This window comes from Podarcis liolepis (genome assembly GCF_965112155.1).
Source record: "Podarcis liolepis genome assembly, chromosome: 1".
Lineage (NCBI taxonomy): Eukaryota > Metazoa > Chordata > Lepidosauria > Squamata > Lacertidae > Podarcis > Podarcis liolepis.
In genome coordinates this window covers 134818249-134842556 of record NC_139554.1, presented here as the reverse complement: position 1 = coordinate 134842556, position 24308 = coordinate 134818249, and the positions used below count along the sequence as shown (strand labels likewise).

Sequence of the window (24308 nt, the reverse complement as noted above, 5' to 3'; positions counted from 1 at the left end):
GTCTGCCATAGTCAAAATAAAAAAAATTCCTTCCAGTAGCACCTTAAAGACCAACTAAGTTAGTTTTTGGTATGAGCTTTCGTGTGCATGCACACTTCTTCAGATACACTGAAACAGCTATCTGCCAATCTCCCATTCCCACCACCCTTCTGAGTAATACCCCTCCCCACCTTCTCACTATATAGAAGGATCTGGCAACTTCTGTTTCAGTGTATCTGAAGAAGTGTGCATGCACACGAAAGCTCATACCAAGAACTAACTTAGTTGGTCTTTAAGGTGCTACTGGAAGGAATTTTTTTTATTTTGACAAAGAACTTGCATATGGGAGTGGATTCAGCATGGACTGAAACAAAGGACAATGATCAGATCTTCCCTCTGGGGGCAGGAAACTGCCAACTCCCCTTTGTCTCCTGGAAGTGACTCATGGGGAGTGGGAAAGGAGGAACCAGCCAGGTGACAGGACACTCAGGTTACCACCAACTCCTCCCTCAACCCCTCCTCTCTGTAATGTATGCATGATGCCAACCCCTCCTTTCTGTAATGTATGAATGATGTTTCTGGGGATGGGCTTGAGCTAGAGGAGGGGAATTTCAAAAGTTTTTATAAGGTCTTGCACACCATCTTTCTGGGTCTTTCCTCTCTCCTGCAAGTGAGGGGAACACCCTGTTGCAACAGTTCAATAAAGGCCAAGCCTACAGGCTGCTGTTTTGCTCCAAGTTATCCTGGTTGGTGTCTTTGTTTTTGTCCAAGGGAGCCCTCGGATTTTTCCGGTAACACTTGGAACACAGCCCCTGCATAAATGGGGAGTTGCCTGTAGTGTTGGGTAAACTCTCCAAGGTATAGCATGATGGGGTGCAATGTTCCACAGGAAACGTAGTACTTTCAGTGGCTTTTGTAACTGAAAGAGCCCCTGAAAAAACTACCCCTCTCACCCTGTTACTCAGGATGACAGATTTTGGGGCGAGGGTGTCCCCTCTGCTGTCTCTCCCTCCTTCACTCCTGCATTCTGTCTATTCACCAAGGTGAAATGCGGTATTGAGGGCTGGCAGGTGGGGAAGGGGATTTCCTCTGAGCACTCATATTCTGAGGCAGAGTCTGGGGGACACACTTCCCATTTTGAGTTGGGTCTTTGGAACCACCTAGGGCTCATTTCCAAGTCAGGCTCAGATAATCTCTCACAACATCCATACTTAGAAGTGAACAAGGTGTGGCAAACGCTCGTTATTTGATGTTTATTTCTGCATACTGTTTTTTGTTCTTTTTTTTTTAAAAAAAATGATATTTATTGAGAATTTAAAATTACAGAGAAAAAGAAAAAGAAAAAAGGTTAGACAAAAAGAGAGATTAAACAATACAAGTCAATAAGAAAAAAAGAAAAAACAAAACACACAATATATCAAAACCAAAAACAAAAATAAACAAAAAAATTAAAAACAAATCCAATATTCCCAAATCTTTATCTTTCGTTAACTTGTTTCATCGACCTCCTCACACCTCCCTTTTTTGTATTCTAGTTGTTAATTATCTCAGCAAATCCTTTCCATCTTTCACTATATTCTGTCATTAAATTACCTTAATTTATTTTAACCTTATCTTACCATAAAAAGCCCTAAAGCTTAAAACTTAAAACTTATTTATACATAATTCCTTTTAACCTTTCTACCAAAGCCAAATAGTTTAATTCCAACATTTTTTCTAACACTCATTAATTTTACAATAATTCTCTAAATGATTTTTTTAACTTTTTTCCAATCTTCATCCATCGTCTCTTCTTCCTGGTCCCGGGTTTTGTCAGTCCTTTCTATCCCTTCCATCTAGTCCAGTGTTTCCCAACCGGTGTTCCACGGCACACTAGTGTGCCGCGAGACGTTGCCTGGTGTGCCGTGGGAGGGAGGCGGGCGAGTCGGGCGGCGAGAGGCGGGGCGGCGGCGGCGAGGAGCATAGGCGCCGACTCCATGGGGCCTGAGGGGGCCCGAGCCCCCTCAAAAATTCGTTTGGGGGGGCTCTGCCCCCCCAATAATCTCGGGCGCCCCTCCAGCAGAGCGCCGCCGCCGGTGGCAGCGGCAAAGGCCACCGCCTCCCCGAGACGCACCATCCCCGTCCGCGTCTGCTCTTGCTTTAACCGCCGCCGCCGCCTCAGAGTCCCCGCCGCTGTCTCGGGCGGAGTGGGGTGGGGGAGGCACGTGTGGGCGGAGAGAGGGAAAGAGAGAGGAGCGACCTGCCCGGCTCTCCCTCTCTCGCACACCCGCCGCCTGACTGCGCAACCCGAAGAGAGGCACAAATCCCGAGGCAGCCAACCAAGCCCTCGCCCAGCCCGCAGATCCCACCCCTCTCCCGATGACGAACGCGCCCAGCCACCATTAGGAGAGGGGAGCATTCCGCCGAGTTGGTCGCCGAAAGCGCGCTCTGGGAAAGAGGAGATAAGCCCAAGGGCGCGAGGTGAGGGGAGAGCCGAGGAGGGCACGCAAGTTTCGCACGGGCCGATAGAAATTGTGTGAACGAAGGGGAACCGAGCGAGGCTGGACGTGACGAGAAAGAAGCACGCCTGGTGTTTGGAAGAGGGATGCTAGCCTAACCATTACCTTCTATGCTGTTACTATTTTTTTATTTTTTTTACATAAGTAAAAAGTGACCTTTCCCCATCTGGCATGGTGGTGTGCCTCGAGATTTTTTTTATGAAACAAGTGTGCCTTTGCCCAAAAAAGGTTGGGAAACACTGATCTAGTCCATCAACCTGGTGACCTTCTATCCAAGGCTCTTAAGTCTTTTCCATGTCCCTTCTGCAGGTCTTCTTCATGTTTATACCTGCACTTTGTCTTCTGCTGATCTTATTCTTAATTTCCTTCCTTTCTCACTGAGGGGTAGATCTCGGGGAGACTCCAACTTGACAATATATTTATCCCTTCTCGACAGGTCAGCCCATTCTCCATAGTCAGCACTGAAATCCAAAAGATATTTGAAGGCATGTTTCAAAGTCCCTCCAAGGTTAAGGGCCCCCACAACTCCAAACTCCCCCTGGCCCAAAACCAGATCCCAAAAGTCAAAACATCCCTACATAGGGGGATCTATCCAACTTCCCATCTCCAAACCAAACAGTACTCCATCTCTCCAAATCTGACTTTGTCCAGGTTCAGTCGTCAGAAACAACAACTTATGTTCCTGCAAGTCCGCGGCTCTCTCCATTTCTATTACTTGAGGTTCAGCAACAACCTCCTCCTTTATCTTCTGCACAACCTGCCCTGTCAAAGCACATTCCTGGGTTGGTTCCTGAGTGGTTTCTATATAGGTATTCACTGTTTGTCCAAAATTGCTAACTGCAACAGTCATCAAATCCATCTTCTCATGTAGCTGTTCCAGTAAAGCGCTTGTCTTGCAAAAAGCAAGCACTAAAGCTTCTTCTGGGCACATTCTTGTTCAAGGTCAATGTCTGGTTCTCACGATCTTTAATCTCTACAGCTGTAGAATTCCCCAGATCGACTCCAGCAACAGTTTCACAAGCTCCCTCTAGAGGAAACAATTTCTGTTTGTATCCGTCTTTTTAAGACCAGATCCAGCAACAAAATTCCTTTCGTTTTTCAGATACTTTGTTCCTTTTAAATGCAAAAGGGAACATTGGAATCAATATGTTTCTCTTTTTTAACTATCTGTCAAAAAACATTTTATTCACAGTCAATGAACTTCCCCAAAGCATCTGTCTCTGACACCCCGTTCCCAGGTTCAAGACGATGGAAATTTATCTTTCTTTACTCTCTCTTCTGCAGGTTTAAACAGTCTAAGATTTCCCCCCTCTTCTCCTGCTTCCAAGGGGGGTTTGGTAGTTTTAACTGATGGAAATTTAGTCCTTTACAAACGACTTTCCAGACTTTAGCTTGCAATGTCTTTGCTTCAATCTATTTACAAGAGCGGAAGGCGGGCTTCCTGTTTAGACCTTCCCGCTTCGGTGCCAAATTAAGAAGTTTCATAGTCCAATTTTCCGTTCTACTCACGGGTAGTTGTTTAAAATCCAATTGTCCACAGGAAAAATTCAGCGCTCTCTGGCAACAGCAATGCGGCTTCACTCCGTGAAAAGAGCAGTCGATTCGAAGCACCGCGCCACTCACCCCACGTTGCTCCGGATCCCCGAAACTGGGTTTCACTGCGAGTACGGGAGGCGCAAAAGGTGCCAGCTGAATCCCACGTCCACAGGCTTCTCCCGCCTGTGGTTTTTGGTGGGTCTCCGCCTCACCGTGGCGGTCCAGACCCTAATTCCCACGAAGCGGATTCCTCCCAATCAGAGGAAATCCGCCATTGCCGGAGGCGCTAACCCAGAAGTCCCTGTTTTTTGTTCTTTCAAGCTTTAATAAATATTCAAATACGAGAGAAAAAAACAGAAAAAGAAGTGAACAAGGTGCATGTGTATAACAACACGGGTGACATATATTTCTCTGGATGTTCAGCATCTACATCTTTCCTCTGCTTATTTGTTTCAGGCACTTTATAACTAGTTCTTCAGCCAAGGGCTCCCAAAGAGGCATTATAGAATTTAAACAATCAAATCCAACACTCTTAAAACCAGGCCTAATGTACTTCCCCACCTTCCCAGAATTCGAGAACTATTTATATACCTGTACAAAGGAAGTCACACCTGTTCTTTGCCCTGTCACTATAATCATCCCATTCATCCACTTTATATTTCTTTGTCTAATAATTACTCAGAGTAGCACCTTGTCTTAGCTGCAGGTGCACATTCTCAGGCTGGATTTGCTTGATCTGACTTGGTGGTGGACCTGGCTGGGCAAAGCTTTCTGGAAAAATTATGTCATCCCCACATCCCCTCTGCCGGAGTTGTTCCCTGGTGTCACAGCGACTGGAATCTTGTTCTCCTACTTTTGTGAAATCCTGTATTTCATAAAAAAACAAAAAGAATAAATGGTCAGTATGTTTCAGAAATAAGTCTGATACATTTTGGACAACAGAGGAAGAACAATAGCTCCAAAAACATGCTTTGCCTGCAGAACTTCCAATGTCCAGTGTCTCTAGTTAAAAGGATATCTAGCTACAGGGCTGAGAATACCTTTGCCTGAGGTGGTGGGCATTTATAACTAGTTCTTCAGCAAAAGGCTCCCAAACAGCCTGTCTACAGACAGTCAGAACAGAATTCAGGAGCCTAAAATATTACTCTTCTAAAGGATTGTACTGGAAAGGCATTCATGGGACTTCCATATGGCAGTCTGTTGTGGAATTGGTCCAACATTGCTCATGCTTACAAGTTTTTTGTCATAGTATTCATGTATGATGTTATTGAAATACTAGTCTGTACTTTTCTTACATTTCAACCATATTTCCCCTTGCCATGGAAAAGTCAATAAGGGGACTTTCGGGGAGGAAAGATGGCGGACTGGACTTTTATTGTCAACATACAGTGGTACCTCCGTTTACAAACTGAATTCATTCCGGAAGCCCGTTCTTACACCAAAAGCCTTCTTAAACTGAGGTGTACTTTCCCCAATGAGGCCTCCCGCCGCCGGTGCCCTTCCACTGGTCGGCTTCTGTTCGTCTTCTGGGGCAAAGTTTGCTAGCCAGAACACCCACTTCCGGTTTTGCATAATATCTGCTCTTGTGCCCTACTTTTGGGTGTTCCCAGGTATGGAAATACATGCCTGCCTGGCCAGATAGGAGGAGGATGGATGGGAGAGGGACAAAATGAAGAAGAATCCCCAGAGAACAAGCTGCATCCATTCGTGTCGACAGCAAGTGCCTGAAGAGCAACTAATGCCCATAATGGAGGAGGCTGACAGGGCCATCATGCGCAGCTAAGAACCAGACCTGAGGGACCTGTGTGTGATATCAAGCCTCCATTTTGAAATAGACTCAGGAAACTCCCTTCTCAGATTTGACCCATGACCTGTGGCTAAAAGATCAAAGTGATAGGAACCACGAATTGTGAAGTTACCTACAATCAATGCCACTTCTCATTATTTGCTTTCAATTTTTATTTGAACATTATTAATTTAACCCACCTAATCTGCAAGTTTCAAGCACGGATCTAAGAGACCTAAGTTTTATTGTGTTAGTTTTGAATTTGGGTTTAGGTTTATTGTGCCGTTAAGTTTATTGTGGTTTTGTGTGGTTTTATTATTTTTATTTTTGTTGCACCATGTTGAGAGAAATCTTAACTGGCTGCTGCTGGCTTCCATCCTCCTCATAGCAAAGTCAATGCTGTCCAGTCAATCTCTTGGGCCACATTTTGGCATTGCACAGGGCGCCACTGAAATTTGAGACCTATGAGTCTGCCCCCGAAGAGGGAAAGGGGTGCCATGAAGCTGGAGATCTAGAAGAGCAGAGCATTCACCATTGTGAAAACAGCAGATTCTGTTTATTATTTTTAGGACAGTGACGGTGGGCCTGGCCAAAAAGCAAAACCTGAAATGGGCATCCACTATCCAAAACAAAAAAAGTTTCATTATCTTTATACCAAAAGGTATCATTCAGAGTGAAAAGGTTCAGAGGAAAAAGTATTTGACGGAACATAATAATATGCGTGAAAAACAAGAGATGGAAAACTTACCCGCTTCTTACACCAGGCGCATCCTGGGCCAGACTGGATGCAGTCCTGACAGGTTTTCACATTGTACTTGGTGCACTCAAGAGACAACGCTTAGGAAGAACAGGGCAGGTGGAATTAACATGAGGAAAACTACACATAATATGAAGCTAAAACTTACCGCAAATTGAGTACATGCTAACTATGTAGAAGGTCGATATATGAATATGCCAATGCAATATTAAAACAGAGACAAAAACAATCTCAAGACTCTACTTCAATATTAACTGTTGAGAAGGGGCTGCATTATCTGGCACTTAAGTTGCAAACCTATCAACAGCCTGGATTCAGAAGGACACTGAATCACTGCTTTCCCCAGGAAAACCTGCTCTTTACTGCTGAATTGGAGCAAACAGTGGTTGGCATCCATCTCTCTTGAGTGCACCTCCAGGGGTGGAGTCAAACCACTGCATTAGCAGCACTGAGGTGACCCCCCCCAGGGCACAAGCCTGGGCAGGGTGAATGGAGGTCCTGGGCTGCCCAGACGACTCCTATGGAAAGGAGACTGTCTCCATCAGCTGCTGGCTGGCCAAAATAGTTGTGTGGCGTTCTGGTTGATGTTTGCTCCAGTTCATCTGTAAAGAGCAGGCTTATCTGGAGGAAAGCGAAGGGACAAGCGGATGACTCCTCCCTGTGTGGAATATGCCTGTTGGAAGGGTTTCACAGTTATTTTATTATTAAGATTACTTATATCATGCATCTTCAACCACACAGGCCCACAAAGTTGAGGTGAATATGATACAATATAATATAATATTAAAATAACCCATAAAAAAGTTTTACATCAACTAGAGATATAAAAAGAAGCACCATACCTCATCCTCCAGGTTAAGAGCGAGGCAACACAGCAAAGCTTGTGGTGTGGGTGTGTGTGTGGGTGTGTGTGTGTGTGAGAGAGAGAGAGAGAGAGAGAGAGAGGTATATATAACATATCTATCCCCCCCCCCCCCGGGCAAAGATGCAGAGTGCTTAAATCCCAGGACAAGGAATCCCACGGTCTGGGCAGAGCTATTAAAAATGCCCAGACATGCACCCCCAGTTTCCAGGCTTCACAGTATAGCCAGGAGTACAAAATATCTCAGCAAGTGAGGGTGTTGAAGGGATCCTTCTGATATCGAGTCTCCAAGCTATAAACAGCTATCGGTTGACAGCAGCACCTTGAGCCGGGCATGACAACAAGCATCTTGCTGCTGCTTCCTGTAGTAACTCCAGTCTCCAGACGCCCTTCAAGGACAGGCTTACATTCTGCCACTGTTAGGAAGAATGGTGTCCCGTCCACCTTGTTTTTCACAAACTCTTTGGGCTGCAGCTTGTTGCAGATTGGGGCAGATGAATTGACTGTACATTCTCTTACACACCATTTGTGTGCCTGATCCATTATGGGGTCTTCAGGCAAACAGTCCTGGAGGTTGCTGCTTCAGTTTCATAGCTATCAGCACTGCAGACCCAAAGCCTGAGAGTCCTGCACCTTTTCACTTGCACAGACACTTATTAAAGTAACCAGTAGTTATTTTAATATGTTTTGATTGCATTGCCCCCTCTCAATGGCCCATGTTTTAGCAATATGGTGTAGTAGATGGCACCTATCGGTAAAATTAGCATGTGATCCTGTAGCTCAGATAAGGGCCTCTTGCACAGGAAAACACCACCGACTTGGAATGCTAATCAACAAGATTTCCCACTGAAGATAGGATAATGGGCCCAATCCAACAGAAAGCTGAGCCTACTTAAGCCCAATTAGTTCAAGGCCCTTACAGGCTTGGCTCTACAAGGAGACGGTGGTCATTACACCACTACAAATGCAGATAATGCTGCTCTAGCACTACTTCCACCTAATAGCGGCAGGTACCTGATGTCAGAATCAGCAGTCCAGCGCCAGACAGCAGAAGGAATCGCTCCGGAAGCATCTCCTGTGAAATTGAAATAATATACCATGAAATGACTACACTAAAAGACTATAAGGTGACTTTGTTTGTTTGTTGACATTATATTCTGCATTTCCTCCTGAAAGAGCCCAGGGCAGCAAACCTATCCTACAGTCTTTTTTAATTAAAAAAAAAACCCACTAATCAAAAATACTGTAGTAAAAACAATCTAAATATAATTACAGTTTAAAACATCTCAAAGCATTTACAGTTAAAAACATTATTCCCTCCAATAATCTCAGGCTTTCCATCCAGCAAATGCGGGAGTAAACAAGTTAACGAAGATGGCAAAAGTTGCACCTGGGGGTGGGGATTCCACATCTGGGGAGCCACCACTGAAAATGCCCCGGTGGCAGCACAACTACCCAGACCTCACCTGTTGATCCTATGGACCAAGACGGTTGGTACTTGGTTGGTATGGAGTTGTAGAGTCAAAGAACTTACGAAGGATGCACACAATTTGTGATGCTCAGTTACAGATGTGATATTTTGGGGTAGGATAGGAAATTTGGGGAGAAAGCAGAAGTATATGCAGCATTCGCTTACAAGTGCACTGACTAACTTAAAATGAAATTTAATTCTGGTATCTCACAACATCGCAGCAAATCATCCTTAAATATCTGCACTGCCTGCCTCACTCCCACCAGGGCCAACTGACACCAACTGCCCTGTGGGAAAAAGGTATTGCTATGGCAATACTGCAATCATTGATTAACTGACGTGTAAGGAAAATTTTGTTTTGCTATGAAACACAGTAGACTCGGTTACAGGTTTATACTAAGTTTTGGGTCTTTGGAGATGAGTCCAGTATGTATCTGAGAGTGGTTGGACTTTGTGAGGGGAATTACATGGGGAGATAGCTCAGTCAGAACAGCACGTGACTCTTAATCTCAAGGTTGCAGGTTCAAGCCCCACATTGGGCAAAAGATTTCTGCAATTCTACAACTCTATGAGTATTTAAAATGTATTTAAATATTAAAAACGCTAAATTGGTTTTAAAAGAACACTATTTCTTTCCGTAAGCTTTTCCAACAATCAGTTGTTATAGTAATGACTGGGATGTTATAGATGTTTGACAGTGGAAGAGACTCCTTGGGAGATGGTGGGCTCTCCTTCCTTGGAGACTGGTTGGCCAACAGTCATGGATGCCTTGGTTGTGATTCCTGCATTGCAGGGGGTTGGAGTAGATGACCCTAGGTGTCCCCTCCAACTCTACAATTCTATGATATCAAGAAAAGTATCACCCTCATTATGAAGAAGTGAAGTGCAACACCCTTACTCACATGTACCCAGGACTGCAACATATTCCCTGTGAGCCTGTGTAGGCAGATGATAGGCACAAAAAGAAGAACGCTTTTAATCTTACTTTCTGTTTGGCTTCCAAAAATGGTGAGGGACACTCTCCTTTCCACCAGTACAGCATCATAATCCAATAGTGGATGAAACTGGAGTATCAAGTTTCAGACTTCAGACATGATTGGAGCCTAAGACTGCAGCCCTGTACCCATGTATGTAAGAGGAAGCCCCAGTGACCTCAACAGGATTCCACTCTACAATATTAAAACAGCTGCAGAGAGATTCAAGGCAGCATTTCCCAGGTAATACCCCCAGGAAACTACACTTTCAACACAACTCCCTGTCACTTTTCAAACCACAAAAGATGCTTTAATCCACTTTCAGTGCAGAAAATTAAAGTTCCGTTGTACTTCTGAATCCCTCTGACAAAGCAGTGAGTCTGGAGTCATTTACACTTTGGGAAGCAGCTAGCGCAGTGGTTAAAAGAGTGAGCTATATGAGTCAGGCTCAAATCTCCCCTTATCTCTCTGGCTCAGCCCCACCCATCCGCCATGTGGGCAAGTCTACTTGCCTACTTTACAGAGGTACTTGTAAGGAGTGTGAAATGTCAGCCTTTGCAGAGATGAGTATCAAAGAAGAGGCAGGCAGTCTCTTTCATGTGCTTTTTCCACCTCAGTCACAGCACATATAGGAGGATCCTTTTCGGCCCAGCAGCCTGCAGATGAACACGACTATTTTCAAAGGCAAAGTTAGAGAAATTTGTGTGATTTTAAGGGTCTGGTCAGCTATCTCCTTTTGCTTTTTTGAATAGTGATTACAATCTTGTAAATGGTCGCATAAATGCCACTCTTTGGGACATATAGCTGTCTTCCGTCTCTACTGTGCCACTTTTTCAAGAAAATCTAATTTGCTTGCATTTACTCAAACAGCAGTTTGAGGCAATGGCATTCTTCTACCCACCTGCAAAGGGAATCTATAAATCAATTGGGCTTGCTATGCATTAAGTGGCTGAATCAGTGACATCACTGATGTTAACTCCCTCCTTCCATGTTTGCATACATTCTCTGGTATTTTTCAAAGGTTTATTCATTTTTAGTTATTTTCAGCCCCACTGACCACATTTAAAAAGTGTTGAATATGAACAAAGCTACCACCTTCCCTGCAGCAATGTCCCACCATTACACATTTTATTGAGGGCTGCCATATTTTGAAAAGCAAAAAAAAAAGAAGACGCTATGACGGCTCTCATTTTAAATACCCCTACTATAGGCCATAGAAGCTGTGCTATATTGCTGAGAGGGGCAGGAGAAGAGAAGAGGAAAGCAAGTCTTCAACCACTAGTTATGTCTGTGTCTTATCCAGAAAGTATAGCCAGAGACATTTTGACAAATTTAAAAAATCCACCTAGACAGCAATTTTACCCCTGAAAAAGAGGACATGTCCTGGAAAAAGAGGACACATGGCAACCCTAGCCCTGGCACACACCTCAGGACCACATGAGTATTCTTTTTAAAAACGGGCAAATATGTTCCTGCCTCACCCACCTTCATCCTTGCACCAGGGTGGCTCTTCTCCCCTACACCCCTCCAGAATGCAAGGATGCATCTTTTGCTATTGCTCTGCAAGGAGGCTAGCAGAAGAATAGCACTGAAATAAAAGATACTTCCACTGCTTTTTATGTCTTTCTGTAAAAACAAAACGCTAATTGGGCATTCTAGATGCCTCTCAAAGCCGTAGTCTAGCAAAGTGCATTACTGTACTGATACTGTACTGAACAAAAGGCATTGTTTCCACAAACATAAGCATATTTCTGGCTAGCTGCGTAGCTACAGATCTATGTCACAAAAGTGCGGAAAACTTTTAAGTTCTCCATAATTCTTTATCAGGCAAGGTGTTACACAAGAGGCAGGAGTGGGTGGAGGGGGAGGAAAAATAAAAACCGAAAAAGTTCAGAAATTAGGCTGTCATAGACAGTTCTAAAATGTAGGGCTAAGTAAGTTCTTCCCAAGTACTGCGGAGCTATCATGTTACATGTTTAGGACTCCAGGATGAAGAAGCAATGAGTAATTAAAATATGTTTTGTAAGATCTGTCCCAAATATTAAACCAAAGGTGTGGAAGCTGCAGCCCTCCACATATTGTTAAAATCCAACTTCTGTTATCTTTCACAACTGATCATGCTGGCTGGGCTGATGGGAGTTGGAGTCCGACAACACACATTCCCCATCTCTGTCTACAAGCTTCCTGGAGTAGGCAGGGGGCAGGAGTAAAGAAAAACTTTAATTTAGAAGAGCAAGGTATAAAAAGCACAGCTAGGTAGCTGCGTTGGTCCAAAAGAGGGGGAAACCCCTCCAACCTCGCCCCTGCTTTGTGTAACATCTTGCCTGATGACAAGTTATGGAAAAGTCAGGTGCAGTTTCCAAAATGGGGCCCCTCCCTCCCCAACAAACCAATGAAATAGAGGGCCACAAATTAAGTCTTGTGGTTGCATACAACTTTATTATTGCAGAAGCTCTCATTTACTACAAAAAAACCCAACCTTTGAGCATGTGCAATTTCACACCTTTCAGCAAAACACACACACACAGAGAGAGTATTTTACCAACCTTGATAAATAGAAATATATTCTTGAGTTAAAGTCCGGTCAAATGAAATTTAAACTCACTGCTGCTGAAGGTGATGAATGTTAACAGTTGAAGTTAGTGGCTGGTTTTGTATTTTATATTTTGCATTTTTGTTTTATGATTCGCTACAGAGTAATAAATACCCCCCACCCCCCGTGATACCCACTAGGCCAAGAGTGGAAACAGAGAGAAGGCCTTGAGAAAATCGGAGGGCACGGGGAGATGGCAACATTGCAATGTCACCATTTTTTACTCAAGAAGCCTCACTTATTTTGAGGTGGTTACTTCTGAGTAAAACATACCCAAACCAGCCAATTGTGGATTATATTGTACAGGCAGCACGCTTGAGAAGTAAATTAAATAATGTGGACACAGAGGAAAGATGCACGTGCCTTCCAGAGTTTAAACCAACCTGTCCCTGTGTATTAATCCCCAGGCTCATTTCCTCCGACATCTCCTGGGCAGTGGCGTAGCGTGGGTTGTCAGCACCCGGGGCAAGGCAAGTAATTTGCGCCCCCTAACCCGTGGATTTGCGCCCCCTAACCTGTGGATTTGCACCCCCTAACCCTAACCCCCAGATGTTGTGCCCGGTGCGGCCGGCCCCCCCTGCACCCCCCACGCTACGCCACTGCTCCTGGGGCAGCCCAGCCAGGAGCTGCTGCTCTGGGAGGCCCCCTCTTGCATCCCACATGGGGAGGCCTGTTGTGGTGAGTGAAATATACTCAGAGTCGCAAAGTGATTTCATGCTCTTTATTCAGCTCATAGTGGTGAGGAGGAATGAATAAAAGTCCCCTCACAGTATCTGCTTTATATACACTATTTACACAATGGGCTGCACATGATTGGCTAATTCCGGAATTCTACTGTAAGCCAATCAGGTTGTGGATTCACTTCTATCTGGAGCAGGATTGGGTGGTTCCTGCCAACCAATCATACTGCTGCATTGTTCTAGGACCAATCAGACTGCTGCATTCTGAATCCTATTGTTCTAGGACTAATCAGACTGCTGCAATTTGGATCCTATTGTTCTAGGACCAATCAGACTGCTTCAGGTTGGATCCTATTCAACTCAGTACATAACAGTGAGCCTGACTGCAAAGGCCACAGTGACAAACAGGCATCACAAGAACCACAGAAGACTGAGAAGGAATGGCAGCAAGGATGTGCACATGTGTGCTGCACACTAAGCATTGCTGCTGCTGCTGCTTGTGGCTGTTTCTTCATACAGCTCTTGCTTCTGCCATCCCCTTGGACATCAAGGTGCAGGAGCAGCTCTGCTTGCAACTGTGCCCTTAAAGGTGAGGAGGAGAAGGCACAGGCAACCATTCCATCACCATCATTGGCAAGGATGGATGGTGCCCAACCTGATCACAACTGAGAGGTCCCTCTGCTGCTTCTGTTGGTGGCGAAGGCAAGAGGGACCCTTGGTGCAATTGTGCTGTGATGATCTAATCATCGTTACGGAGAACCAAAAGCTTGCAACACTTTTTGCCATTTGGTTCGTTCCAGTTAAGTATTACTCAACTGTGGATTGGGGACTTTTTGTTATTGTAGAACAACACATCTCCCTTTGTTTGTTGTGCTTCAAAGAAAACCAATTCTAGTTGTTCAATATGAAATGCACAACCAGAGGAAAATAACCGCCCACCACCTATGTAGATGGGCTTTTCCTTTTGAGAGCTATATTACAACTTGATAATACTGGATAATTTGGTTCCAAGTGACTCTATTTATCCAGCACTATGCCAGATTTATCCCTGGCTTTGCCAAATTAAAGGCCACCAAATTTCTCTTTACTTTTGTTTCCTGCCTACTCCAGGAGCCTGTGCGTTTCGTGTTAGGTTTGGGACAGACCCTGGGTTCACAACCAAATTTTAATTTCTCAGAGATGGAGACCAGCTCTTGTTTTTACATCCCAGAATCCTGGCATCTTGGCATCACCTGAAAATTTCTGGGAGCAGGACTTGGCTAAGGGTACTTACTGAGAATTGCTAGAGGACCCCATTACCCCCTCCCAGAGGTACAATTCCTAGATTTGTTTAATAATCAATCCTGTTTCACAGGGAACTCTGGAAACAGTAGCTGTGGGAGGGGAATAGGAGCCTCCTAACAACTCTCAGCACCTTTTACCAACTACAGCTCCCAGGATCCTTTAGGGGAAGCCATGACTTTTTAAAGTGGTATCACAGAGCTTTAAAGGTACGCTGTGGATGTGGCCTCTGTCTAAGCAATTCAGGAGTATGGGAAAGGTTTCATCCTCCCTCTCCACATATATGATGCTACAACACTAATAAAGGACAACTCTTGTGGTCACTTTTCTCATATGATGTTGAAGGTACGTCTCAAGTTGGGTATTGCAGTGTCCACCATGGAACATGGAAAATGTCCCTCCTAGGAGGCTCCCTGAGGAATTACATGTGGCAGCAGCAGATCCAGTGGCCTGCAGTGCTGGTCAATTTTAAGAGCCAGAGGGCTGTGTGGGCAAGGGGAACTGACCCTGCTCTGCCTCCTGCCTCCTTTCAGTCTTCCATCCTAGCTACTTCGCTCTCAGTCAGAACCAGACACCAAGTCAGGGAAACAAGTGAAAGAGGACAGCCCTGATGGATCAGGCTGAAGACAGTCTAGTCCAGCATTTTATTCTCAAAGGGTTCAGTTGGATGCCCATGGGGAAGCCAAGTTCAGACATGCACACCATTGCCCTCTCCTGCTTTGGGCTGCTATTAATGTGCACACTTCCCCAGACCCTGTGAGTATTTATAGCCTTCCTGCTGAGTACCTATTATCCTTCATGAGTGGCTGTGGCAAAGAAAGCCACAGAATCGGGGCAGATTCAGCTCTTCTCATCTACAATGAATTTTGCTATTAAAATCAGCCCTAAACCATGGAGGCAAACCTGGTTTTACAGAAAAAGTTCAGGCAATTTAAATATTCAATGACATTTTAAGAAGTAAAATACGTTTCTTGGCATGGATGGTGTGTTAATATGCTGGTCTAGTATCTCCTTCTAACTGTGTAACATTTTTGGAATTGGTTTAGGTGATTAAAGTATTTAATTATTTAATATTAATTAAAAGTATGATGGGAAAGCTCCTGGTTAATCAAGGGTATGTTAGGACCACAATGAGTGTTTACAACATGCTACTTAAATTTTGAGCAGAACATTTTGCTTGAGCTCAATGTTCAGACAGGCGCTTGATTTTCCAAAACGTCTTGGAGCCGACTTGCTCTGATGTATGAGGATGGAGATTATTGACAGTGGTCTGGTTTCTACATAACACTAAACCATAGTTCAGCACTATGTGAACAAGCCTGGATGAGATTTGGGCTTGTGTGCACACCTTGCTGCTCTCCCCTGTTGTAGATGCAATTCGGAGATTGGAGGCATCTTCTCTTAGTTTAAATAAACTGGAATATATGCTGTCAAAACCAGGAACTGTTTGCTCAAATAAGCCAGGATGAAAAAGCATGGTTCGATCTTGACTTGTTTCAATAAGCCATAGTTTCAACTATTTAACAACAAACTATGATTAATTTAAGGCAGGAAGTGAACGCTTTCAATTCCAACCATGTGGATGAGCCAGAGGAGGAGGGGAGAGGGGGAGTGTACAAGACTCAGGCTCATTCATATAGTACTAAGCAATAGTTTAGCATGAAGTTGGGACTGTGCCATTGGCTTCCAAATTCCCTGGGGAAAATGAAAGCAGCAGAGGATGCCTGTAAAAGACTGGGCCTATTTGCTTCACTCTTTGAAGAATTCCTCCCTTGCTTCTGGCTGTCCCCATCTCATTTGCCTTTTCTGACTTATGTTCCTTATTTTCAAGTTGTTGTGTTGAAAGAGCTCTGAGAAAAAGGGAACTCTTGATGAGTCTTTCTCCCTGCAGCGTGGAAGAAGGAAGGGCAAGGGGCATTTGCACTGCTGATGGAGACATATGGAAAGCAAAGGCAAAAGCATGCTGTGCCTGTGATTGTATCTCACAACATTCATCTGAATGCTGTTTCCATAAATAGTCTTAGGTACTGTTTGAAGCAGGAAATGCATCTCCCTCTCTTCTCTTTACTACAAGGAAAATAATTGTAAATGTTGTCAGACACCTTTTGAAATATGACTTTAAAAGCCCAAATTTCAGATTTTATGGGCTGGTTGTCTATGTACCATAGAGATACAATCCTAGCCATACTAGGGAACAAATCTAATTGGTGAGCTCTCCCCCCCCCCACTTTCTACTTAAAATATCATTAAATTTATGCTGCATATTCCTACAAGCATTTGCCTTTGGAGAACCAGTGTGAAAAAACAGGGTGAAACACTATAGAAATAATAGGATGCTATATGTTATTCTCTTCCTTTATCTTAAAGAAGGATTCCTAAAGTTACAAAAAAGGAGATTCTGACAAAACATCAGGAATAACTTTCTAACAGCACTGTGCAAAATATAAGCAAGCCAGGGCTGAACTGATATTACCCTTGCTGGTACCTTTCCCGGGAAAATCAGAGGCTCACTATGTCAGGTTCCTATTGGCAGACCGGGCAAACGCTAGAACATTAGCAGTGGCAAAGTTTTTATCGGTGGTTGCAAGAACCAATGATCCCTATATTCTGAACAAAATGCTTGTTTAACCTGGAGGTAGGCTGTATGAATTGTGTATTGCTTTGTAACGATGTGTTGGGTCTCTGGGCCATAATAAAAGTTGTTGACGATGATGATGACTTTCTGACAGCAAGAGCTGTTTGACTACAGGACTGTATCGCTTAGAGGGTGGTAAACTCTTTCCATGAAGGGCTTTTAAGCAAAGGTTGCCTGACCATCTGTCATGGATGCTTTAGCTGCGATTCTTGCCTTGCAGGGGGTTGGACTAGATGACCCTCAGGTCCCTTACAACTCTGAAATTCTATGATTCCAAGTTATACTCCAAGCCTCATGTGACCCTGTGCCTAAAATCCACACACCGGGAAAACATTCAGCTTCCCAGCTGGCAAAACTAATGTTTATCATTGGAGTTGCAACTTCTTGCATTTCTATCTGTCAAGTTAGAGTTAAAGGGACGGGAGCGGGGTCAGTAAAGACACAAGCCTCCCTTCATATCATACAATTGTTATAAAAACACAGAAGCCCGGCCACAAAAAAAGTTAGCAACCCAATGCAGACAAGCAAAGAGAGTATGTATTTCTATTAGTTAGTGTCCACTTACACCAATCTGTTACAAACGTACCAAAAGGTAGCACACTACACAATGTACGGCTGCAATCCTAACCCCACTTACTTGGGAGTAAGTCTCTTTGAATTGAATAGGACTTACTTTTGAGTAGGCAAGGTTAGCATTGCAGTCCTGGTCAGACTCATATCTGCCTGGGGAAAAACAAAACTTTAACCAAATCTTGGGTACTGGATTCCATTGCTGGAGTCCTATCACTTTAAAAGGATTCCAAGCTTATACAATACTATTCCACACCAGGTTTCATCAGAAGCCGCAGAATGTAGCTTTCTCATGAGATATTCCGCAGAAGTGTGAAAAGCAAGCTGACCTGCAAACTTACACATGCCACACCACAAAATAGCTAGCATACCGCTTTCACAGAAGCAGAGATGAAAGTTGCACATTGAACTATAGGCCAGCAAGAAATGGGCTCATTAAGGATATAGTTATGACCGCTGGGAGGAACATAGAGAAAAAACCGCCATGGGGCATCTGCACCAGCACAACGTGACACCTGTATCTGTCCCAGATGCAACAGAACATGTCTTTCCCACATCGGTCTGCTCAGCCACAACAGGTGCTGTATCCAATGTTTGAAATTCCCATTGTTCTAGGCGCATTTTGAGACAGGGAATTTCATTAGTGCAAGCATTTCTGAGCTCTGGGGGTCGTACTGTGCCTAAGATTTCAGATTAAAACTGCGGAGTGGAAGGAAAGGAGCACCTTATTCTGCCTCCCCAATTTCAGCTACTCTCTGAAGACGAGAAGAGACCCTCTTAAGAATATCAGGGGGGTGGGCAGGGGAAGGACTAGACTATGTGAAAAATGGACATAATATGTTAGCTGCAGTTCATTTATTTTCAGCTTTGTATTCTTGTAACAAAAAAGCATGCCAAGACATTCCATTGTTGTGCCCTTAACTGGATTTAATGTGCCCTTTAGCTCCTAACTTTCACATCTGTTTCTAACACTTCCAACGGTTTGACTTCGCCTCCAAAGGTGCAATCCTCCATTGTCTCCCCAGAGACAACAACTGCTCCCTCACATGCAGAATGCTAGGCAGAAGGTCTGTTTCTCCTCAGAAGTATTTCTCTTCAACCTGGTGACTCTAGAAAGCTCTAGCCCTTCTTTCTGTTGTTTTCCTCTCAGCTACAAAGAGAGAAACTGCCTTGCATTTTGAATCCCACATGAGGAAAAGGTGCGTGTAGGGCGACTGCAACCTTGAAAATAGTGGGTAGGGAAGGCATTGACCCCAAACGCTTTCCTTTCAATGAACAACAACAACGAGGTAGGGGGCAGTCGGGGCTCCATTACAGATATCTACAGGAAACATACAGCTAACCTTCAGTGCTAGACTCACACCTGAGGGCAGCCAATATCTAGAGAACTGGAAGGTATGGTGACTCCATCAAATACTGAAGTTCAATTGAATTAATTACCTTTACAGTTACAGTGGTACCTCAGCTTAAGAACTTAATTCGTTCTGGAGGTCTGTTCTTAACCTGAAACTGTTCAGGTTAAGAACCACTTTAGCTAATGGGGCCTCCTGCTACTGCCGCTGCTGCATGATTTCTGTTCTCATCCTGAAGCAAAGTTCTTAACCCGAGGTACTATTTCTGGGTTAGCGGAATCTGTAACCTGAAGCGTACGTAACCCGAGATACCACTGTACATGTATTGGCTGCTAGTGGTACTTCAGTTAAGATTTTGGACATACCAAGCCCACAGGAAGATAATACAGATGTCAAACTCTGCATACTCAGTTTGCGAAAAGAGTAAAACACAAATAAACAAAGAATTTAAAAACATACATCAAGTTGTCAGTCTCTCTGGCTTCTTCTCAGCTATTTTTTTTGGGTGTGTTGTGAAGTTCTCTGTCTTCTGATCACTTCCTTCTGTAGAAGTGAGAAAAAGCCAAACGGCTCCTCAGAAGGCAGAAAAAGGCCCACGCCTCTTCCTTTTTCATTGATATTGCATATCTTGCCCCTGTGGGTTGCAGAGGAAGTGAGAAGTGAGAGAGGGTGGAAAGCTTATTTTCAAGGCATCCAAAGTTCAAAACTGTGCCCATATCCCCATAATGTGTGTTCAGTTAAAACACTGGAAACCCAATATTTCTCAGAAAAGGACTTTTACCCCTTGGTAAAATCTTGATCTTTTTACCCCTTGGTGAAATCTTGATCTTAGCCAAAACCCTTGGAAGCTTTTTTCCCTTCAGCATAAAACACTATGAAGGAAACCATTACAGTGCCCACCATAGTCATTTCCAGGCCAGCTGCCCTAAAGTCCTTTAGAGGTCTCTCAAATGAGCCAGCATTCCTTGGAGGATTTTCCACCTTCATTTCTAAGTGAGATGGGTGGTGACTGGAGGCCTTTTCATATGGGCAACCCTAACTTTATAATTCCCTGGCCAGCGATGCTTGTTTTCCCCCCCAAAAGATATTTATTAAAGTTTTTTAAAAATATAACAATGAAAAAAATAAATAAAAAGAAACAAAATACCAAATACAACATAAAAACAGTTAAAAAACAAATAATTTCCCATATCTTCCTTACGCTTATTTCCCCAGACCTCCTCATACCTCCCTTCTTTGTATTCCACTTCAATTTGTTAGTTCAGCAAATCCTTACCATTAAGCTTTTACCCATTTATAAACCTTTTTTCCCCGTATCTCCTAAAGCATTACAGCTGGAAACCCCTTAGTTTCTATCCAACATCCTTCTAACATTCATTAATTTTACAATATTTCTGTAAATAGTCTTTAAATTTCTTCCAGTCTTCTTTCACCAACTCTTCTCCCTGGTCTCGGATTCTGCCACAATTCTTGATGTCTTTTTATTTATCCTGATTTTGAGGCATGTTATTTTGCTGCTTTTAATCTGTTGTGATGTTTCTTAATCTGCTGCCGTTTTCGTTTGATTTATATGTTTCTATTCAATACAGTTGTGAGCTACCCTGGGAGTCTTTTAAACTGAAGAGTGCTATAAAAGTTTGGATAAAATAGAAAGCTAAATAAAACAAACATTGTCTAAGAGAATCCTGCATTTCTCACTTTTACAATTGTCTATTTTGGAATAACTTCTGAACCCATGTCAACATCTTGTTACACATTTGAGGGTAAATCAGAAGTTGCTGGAACCTGAATGGGAAGAAACAACTTATAGGGAAATAGTGGGGTCTTCACTCATTTCTTTCTGCAGGATAACTCATCAGTAGTAAGTTGCTATTTTAGAATGAGGAAGAGAGGAAGGAAATGGTGCTTTTTCAACACTGTAACTTGCAAATGAGTCAAAGTGTCAGCAAAGAGTTGTGCCTGAAACTGTGGAATATGTGCACAGTATAACCTAGATTTGTAAATGTCATATTATAACACTGAAATAAAAATATTTGAAAAATACGTGACCAAGTTCTTTGCCAAGGAGGCTCATGCGAGGCCTGCTGGCTTCCTGTAGCAAACCACCTGAGAGAGTTCTTTCAGGTTTCCTGCTTCCAAGGGATTCCTTACAATTTTAGGCTAAGGGGCTAAAATAATAAAAAATAAAATAAGGGGTCATTATAGGACATATTGGGTCAAGCCCCTCTGTTCATCGTGATAGTGCTATGCTTCTTGGCATCACAGTGTAGACTTTGCAGTTGCTAAACAAGGAAGAAGATTGGTAGCAATTGTGGTGAAATGTTGCTTGTCCCCTGTGGGGGTGAGGCACATCCTGATTCTGATGCAACCTATCAGGAGTTAAGTAAAAGATGCCTCACATGTGCGTAGTCACTTTCTGAGACTTCCTAAAGTAAAAAATAACTATCTGACAATACGTATTGTTACAAAAACATTTGCTGGATAATAGTGCATCTTGACTGTCCAGGGGGAAAATCTCACAAAACAATAAATCCCAAGTAGCTAAACAGCTAAATGGTACATCTGCACGTTCATATGAAGTTTATTGGCTTTTCATTTCTTTTTTCCTTGCACACACTCAACACACCAACATGTGTGGCTACATCTAGTCTTATATTCCTAAACCTCACCTAGCCTTATATTCCTTTACAGTGGTGCCCCGCAAGACGAATGCCTCACAAGACGGAAAACCCGCTAGACGAAAGGGTTTTCCGTTTTGGAGGTGCTTCGCAAAACGAATTTCCTATGGGCTTGCTTAGCAAGACGAAAATGTCTTGCGAGTTCCTGCGGGGTTTTTTTCCTCCCCCCCTTTTCCCAAGCCGCTTATCAGCTGATCCTGATCCGCTAAGCCGCTTATCAGCTGATCCGCTAAGCCGCTTATCAGCTGATCCGCTAAGCCGCTTATCAGCTGATCCGCTAAGCCGCTTATCAGCTGATCCGCTAAGCCGCTTATCAGCTGATCCGCTAAGCCGCTTATCAGCTGATCCGCTAAGCCGCTTATCAGCTGATCCGCTAAGCCGCTTATCAGCTGATCCGCTAAGCCGCTTATCAGCTGATCCGCTAAGCCGCTTATCAGCTGATCCGCTAAGCCGCTAATCAGCTGATCCGCTAAGCCGCTAATCCGCTAAGCCGCTTATCAGCTGATCCGCTAAGCCGCTTATCAGCTGATCCGCTAAGCCGCTTATCAGCTGATCCGCTAAGCCGCTTATCAGCTGATCCGCTAAGCCGCTAATCAGCTGATCCGCTAAGCCCGCTAAGCGCGCTAATCTGCTAATGGGCTTGCTTCGCAAGACGAAAAAACCGCAAGACGAAGAGACTCACGGAACGGATTCTTTTCGTCTTGCGAGGCACCACTGTATAATATTATATTAAATGCTAGATCTTTCCTAGTTTTATCAGTAGGAAAGGCGGCTGGGGCCAACTTACGTGTCATACATACAATACCATCAACTGTTAGTGCACAGGGTGACAGTTTTAACCATGTTTCAATGTAATCTTGATCTTGAAACCATGTTTCAATGTAACTAGAGCGGCATGATACTGGTTAATAGAAATGGTTCCTGCACCACAAATGTTAATATATAAATTGAAATTACACATTTGGAAGAGAAGATATTCTCCATATCTGTTCAAACTAAGTAGCCCACTGGATTGTGATCTGGCACTACCACCATACAAACATATGAAATGACATAAAGACATGAGTTACATTTGGCAGGTTTGGATGAAATGTAACAATAATAATAATAATAATAATAATAATAATAATAATAATAATTATTATTATTATTATTATTATTATAATTTATTATTTATACCCCGCCCATCTGGCTGGGCTTCGCCAGCCACTCTGGGCGGCTTCCAAAAGAATATTAAAATACTATAATACATCAAACATTAAAAGCTTCCCGAAACAGGGCTGCCTTCAGATGTCTTCTAAAAGCCTGGTAGTTGTTGTCCTCTTTGACATCTGGTGGGAGGGCGTTCCACATGTAGATTCTGAAAAGGTTACATGCTTCTGAAATATCCTATGATGAAATAACCTATTTGCACCACAATTGCCTTTGATATGTTACTTTGCATTTTGGGGGGTCTTATATTGTACAAACATTTTATTTTAGATTTCTTTATTCAAAATACAGTGGTACCTCGGGTTAAGTACTTAATTCGTTCTGGAGGTCCATTCTTAACCTGAAACTGTTCTTAACCTGAGGTACCACTTTAGCTAATGAGGCCTCCTGCTGCCGCTGCACCACCAGAGCACGATTTCTGTTCTCATCCTGAAGCAAAGTTCTTAACCCAAGGTACTATTTCTGGGTTAGCGGAGTCTGTAACCTGAAGCGTCTGTAACCCGAGGTACCACTGAATGCCAATAATGAAACCATTACTACGTATAAACAGGCCATACCATTAGAATGATGAGCCGGATCCTTGTATTCTGTAAGATGCTGTTTAATAAATGCATACATAAAATGGCATTGTGTTTTTATTACTGATTTGGTAGATTCTAATAATAAGGGGTGGGGTTTTTTGGCGATTTTTCAGTCCCAGAAGCAACCATGATTTTAGCTTACAGCTTTAAGGATGCACATAAGTGAGTGGCGGAGGAATCCTAAGCTCTGGGTGGAATCAGCAAGGCAGAGCAGGGCAGTGGGTCCACCATCTCCAAAGCTCTGCTGACTCACGCTGACTAGGACACACAGTATGCATGGTATGGGGTGGTGTGAGTTTTCTACAACTGTTTGTTGCACAGCTCGAGTCTTATGCAAGTCAAAGGGCTCAGATCAAGCCCCTCCCTGGAGAATGGCATCTGTGCTCCCCCACCCTGCACCAGCCGGTCTCACTGGGTACAGTGGAAACAATGCAGCGCAATTTCCATGGCTGCCGTGAGGGCATCCGCTGTGGACAAGGACGTCCATGACATCCTAACTCCCTCCAGCAGAAAGGATTTTGTTTACTTATTGTTTATTATTGACTTTGCAAACCGCCCTTTATCTCAGCCTAGTTCACAGCATAAAAATACAAAATGAGAACACAACATACATAATAAAAACAAACAAAAGCAGATACATAACCACACCTGGAATATTGTGTCCAGTTCTGGGCACCCCATTTTAAGGAAGATGTTGACAAGCTGGAAGGTGTCCAGAGGATCAAGGGACTGGAAACTAAGCCTTATGAGAAATGGTTGAAGGAGCTGGGTAGGTTTTGCTTTGAAAAGAAGAGACTGAGAGGAGATATAGAAGTCATAGGATTGTAGAGTTGGAAGGGACCCTAAGGGTCATCTCAGTCCAA

At 43.5% G+C, this 24308-nt stretch overlaps 1 protein-coding gene across 2 annotated transcripts in view; it reads right to left on the bottom strand.

Annotated features, from left to right (window-relative positions):
• The window catches only part of ITGB2 (integrin subunit beta 2), a 43005-nt gene that overhangs the window by 16397 nt on the left and 2300 nt on the right, over window positions 1–24308 (bottom strand). Inside the window, exons 2-6 of one of the 2 annotated variants that reach the window (XM_083473033.1) lie at window positions 24094–24181; window positions 19434–19608; window positions 8433–8493; window positions 6548–6636; window positions 4704–4878 (exon numbers count right to left, since the gene is read on the bottom strand). In XM_083473033.1, the coding sequence (XP_083329159.1) occupies window positions 4704–4878; window positions 6548–6636; window positions 8433–8490 (322 nt within the window). In that variant the 5' untranslated portion in view covers window positions 8491–8493; window positions 19434–19608; window positions 24094–24181. The remainder of the gene's footprint in view (window positions 1–4703; window positions 4879–6547; window positions 6637–8432; window positions 8494–19433; window positions 19609–24093; window positions 24182–24308) is intronic. The other variant, XM_083473032.1, reaches the window with a different exon arrangement.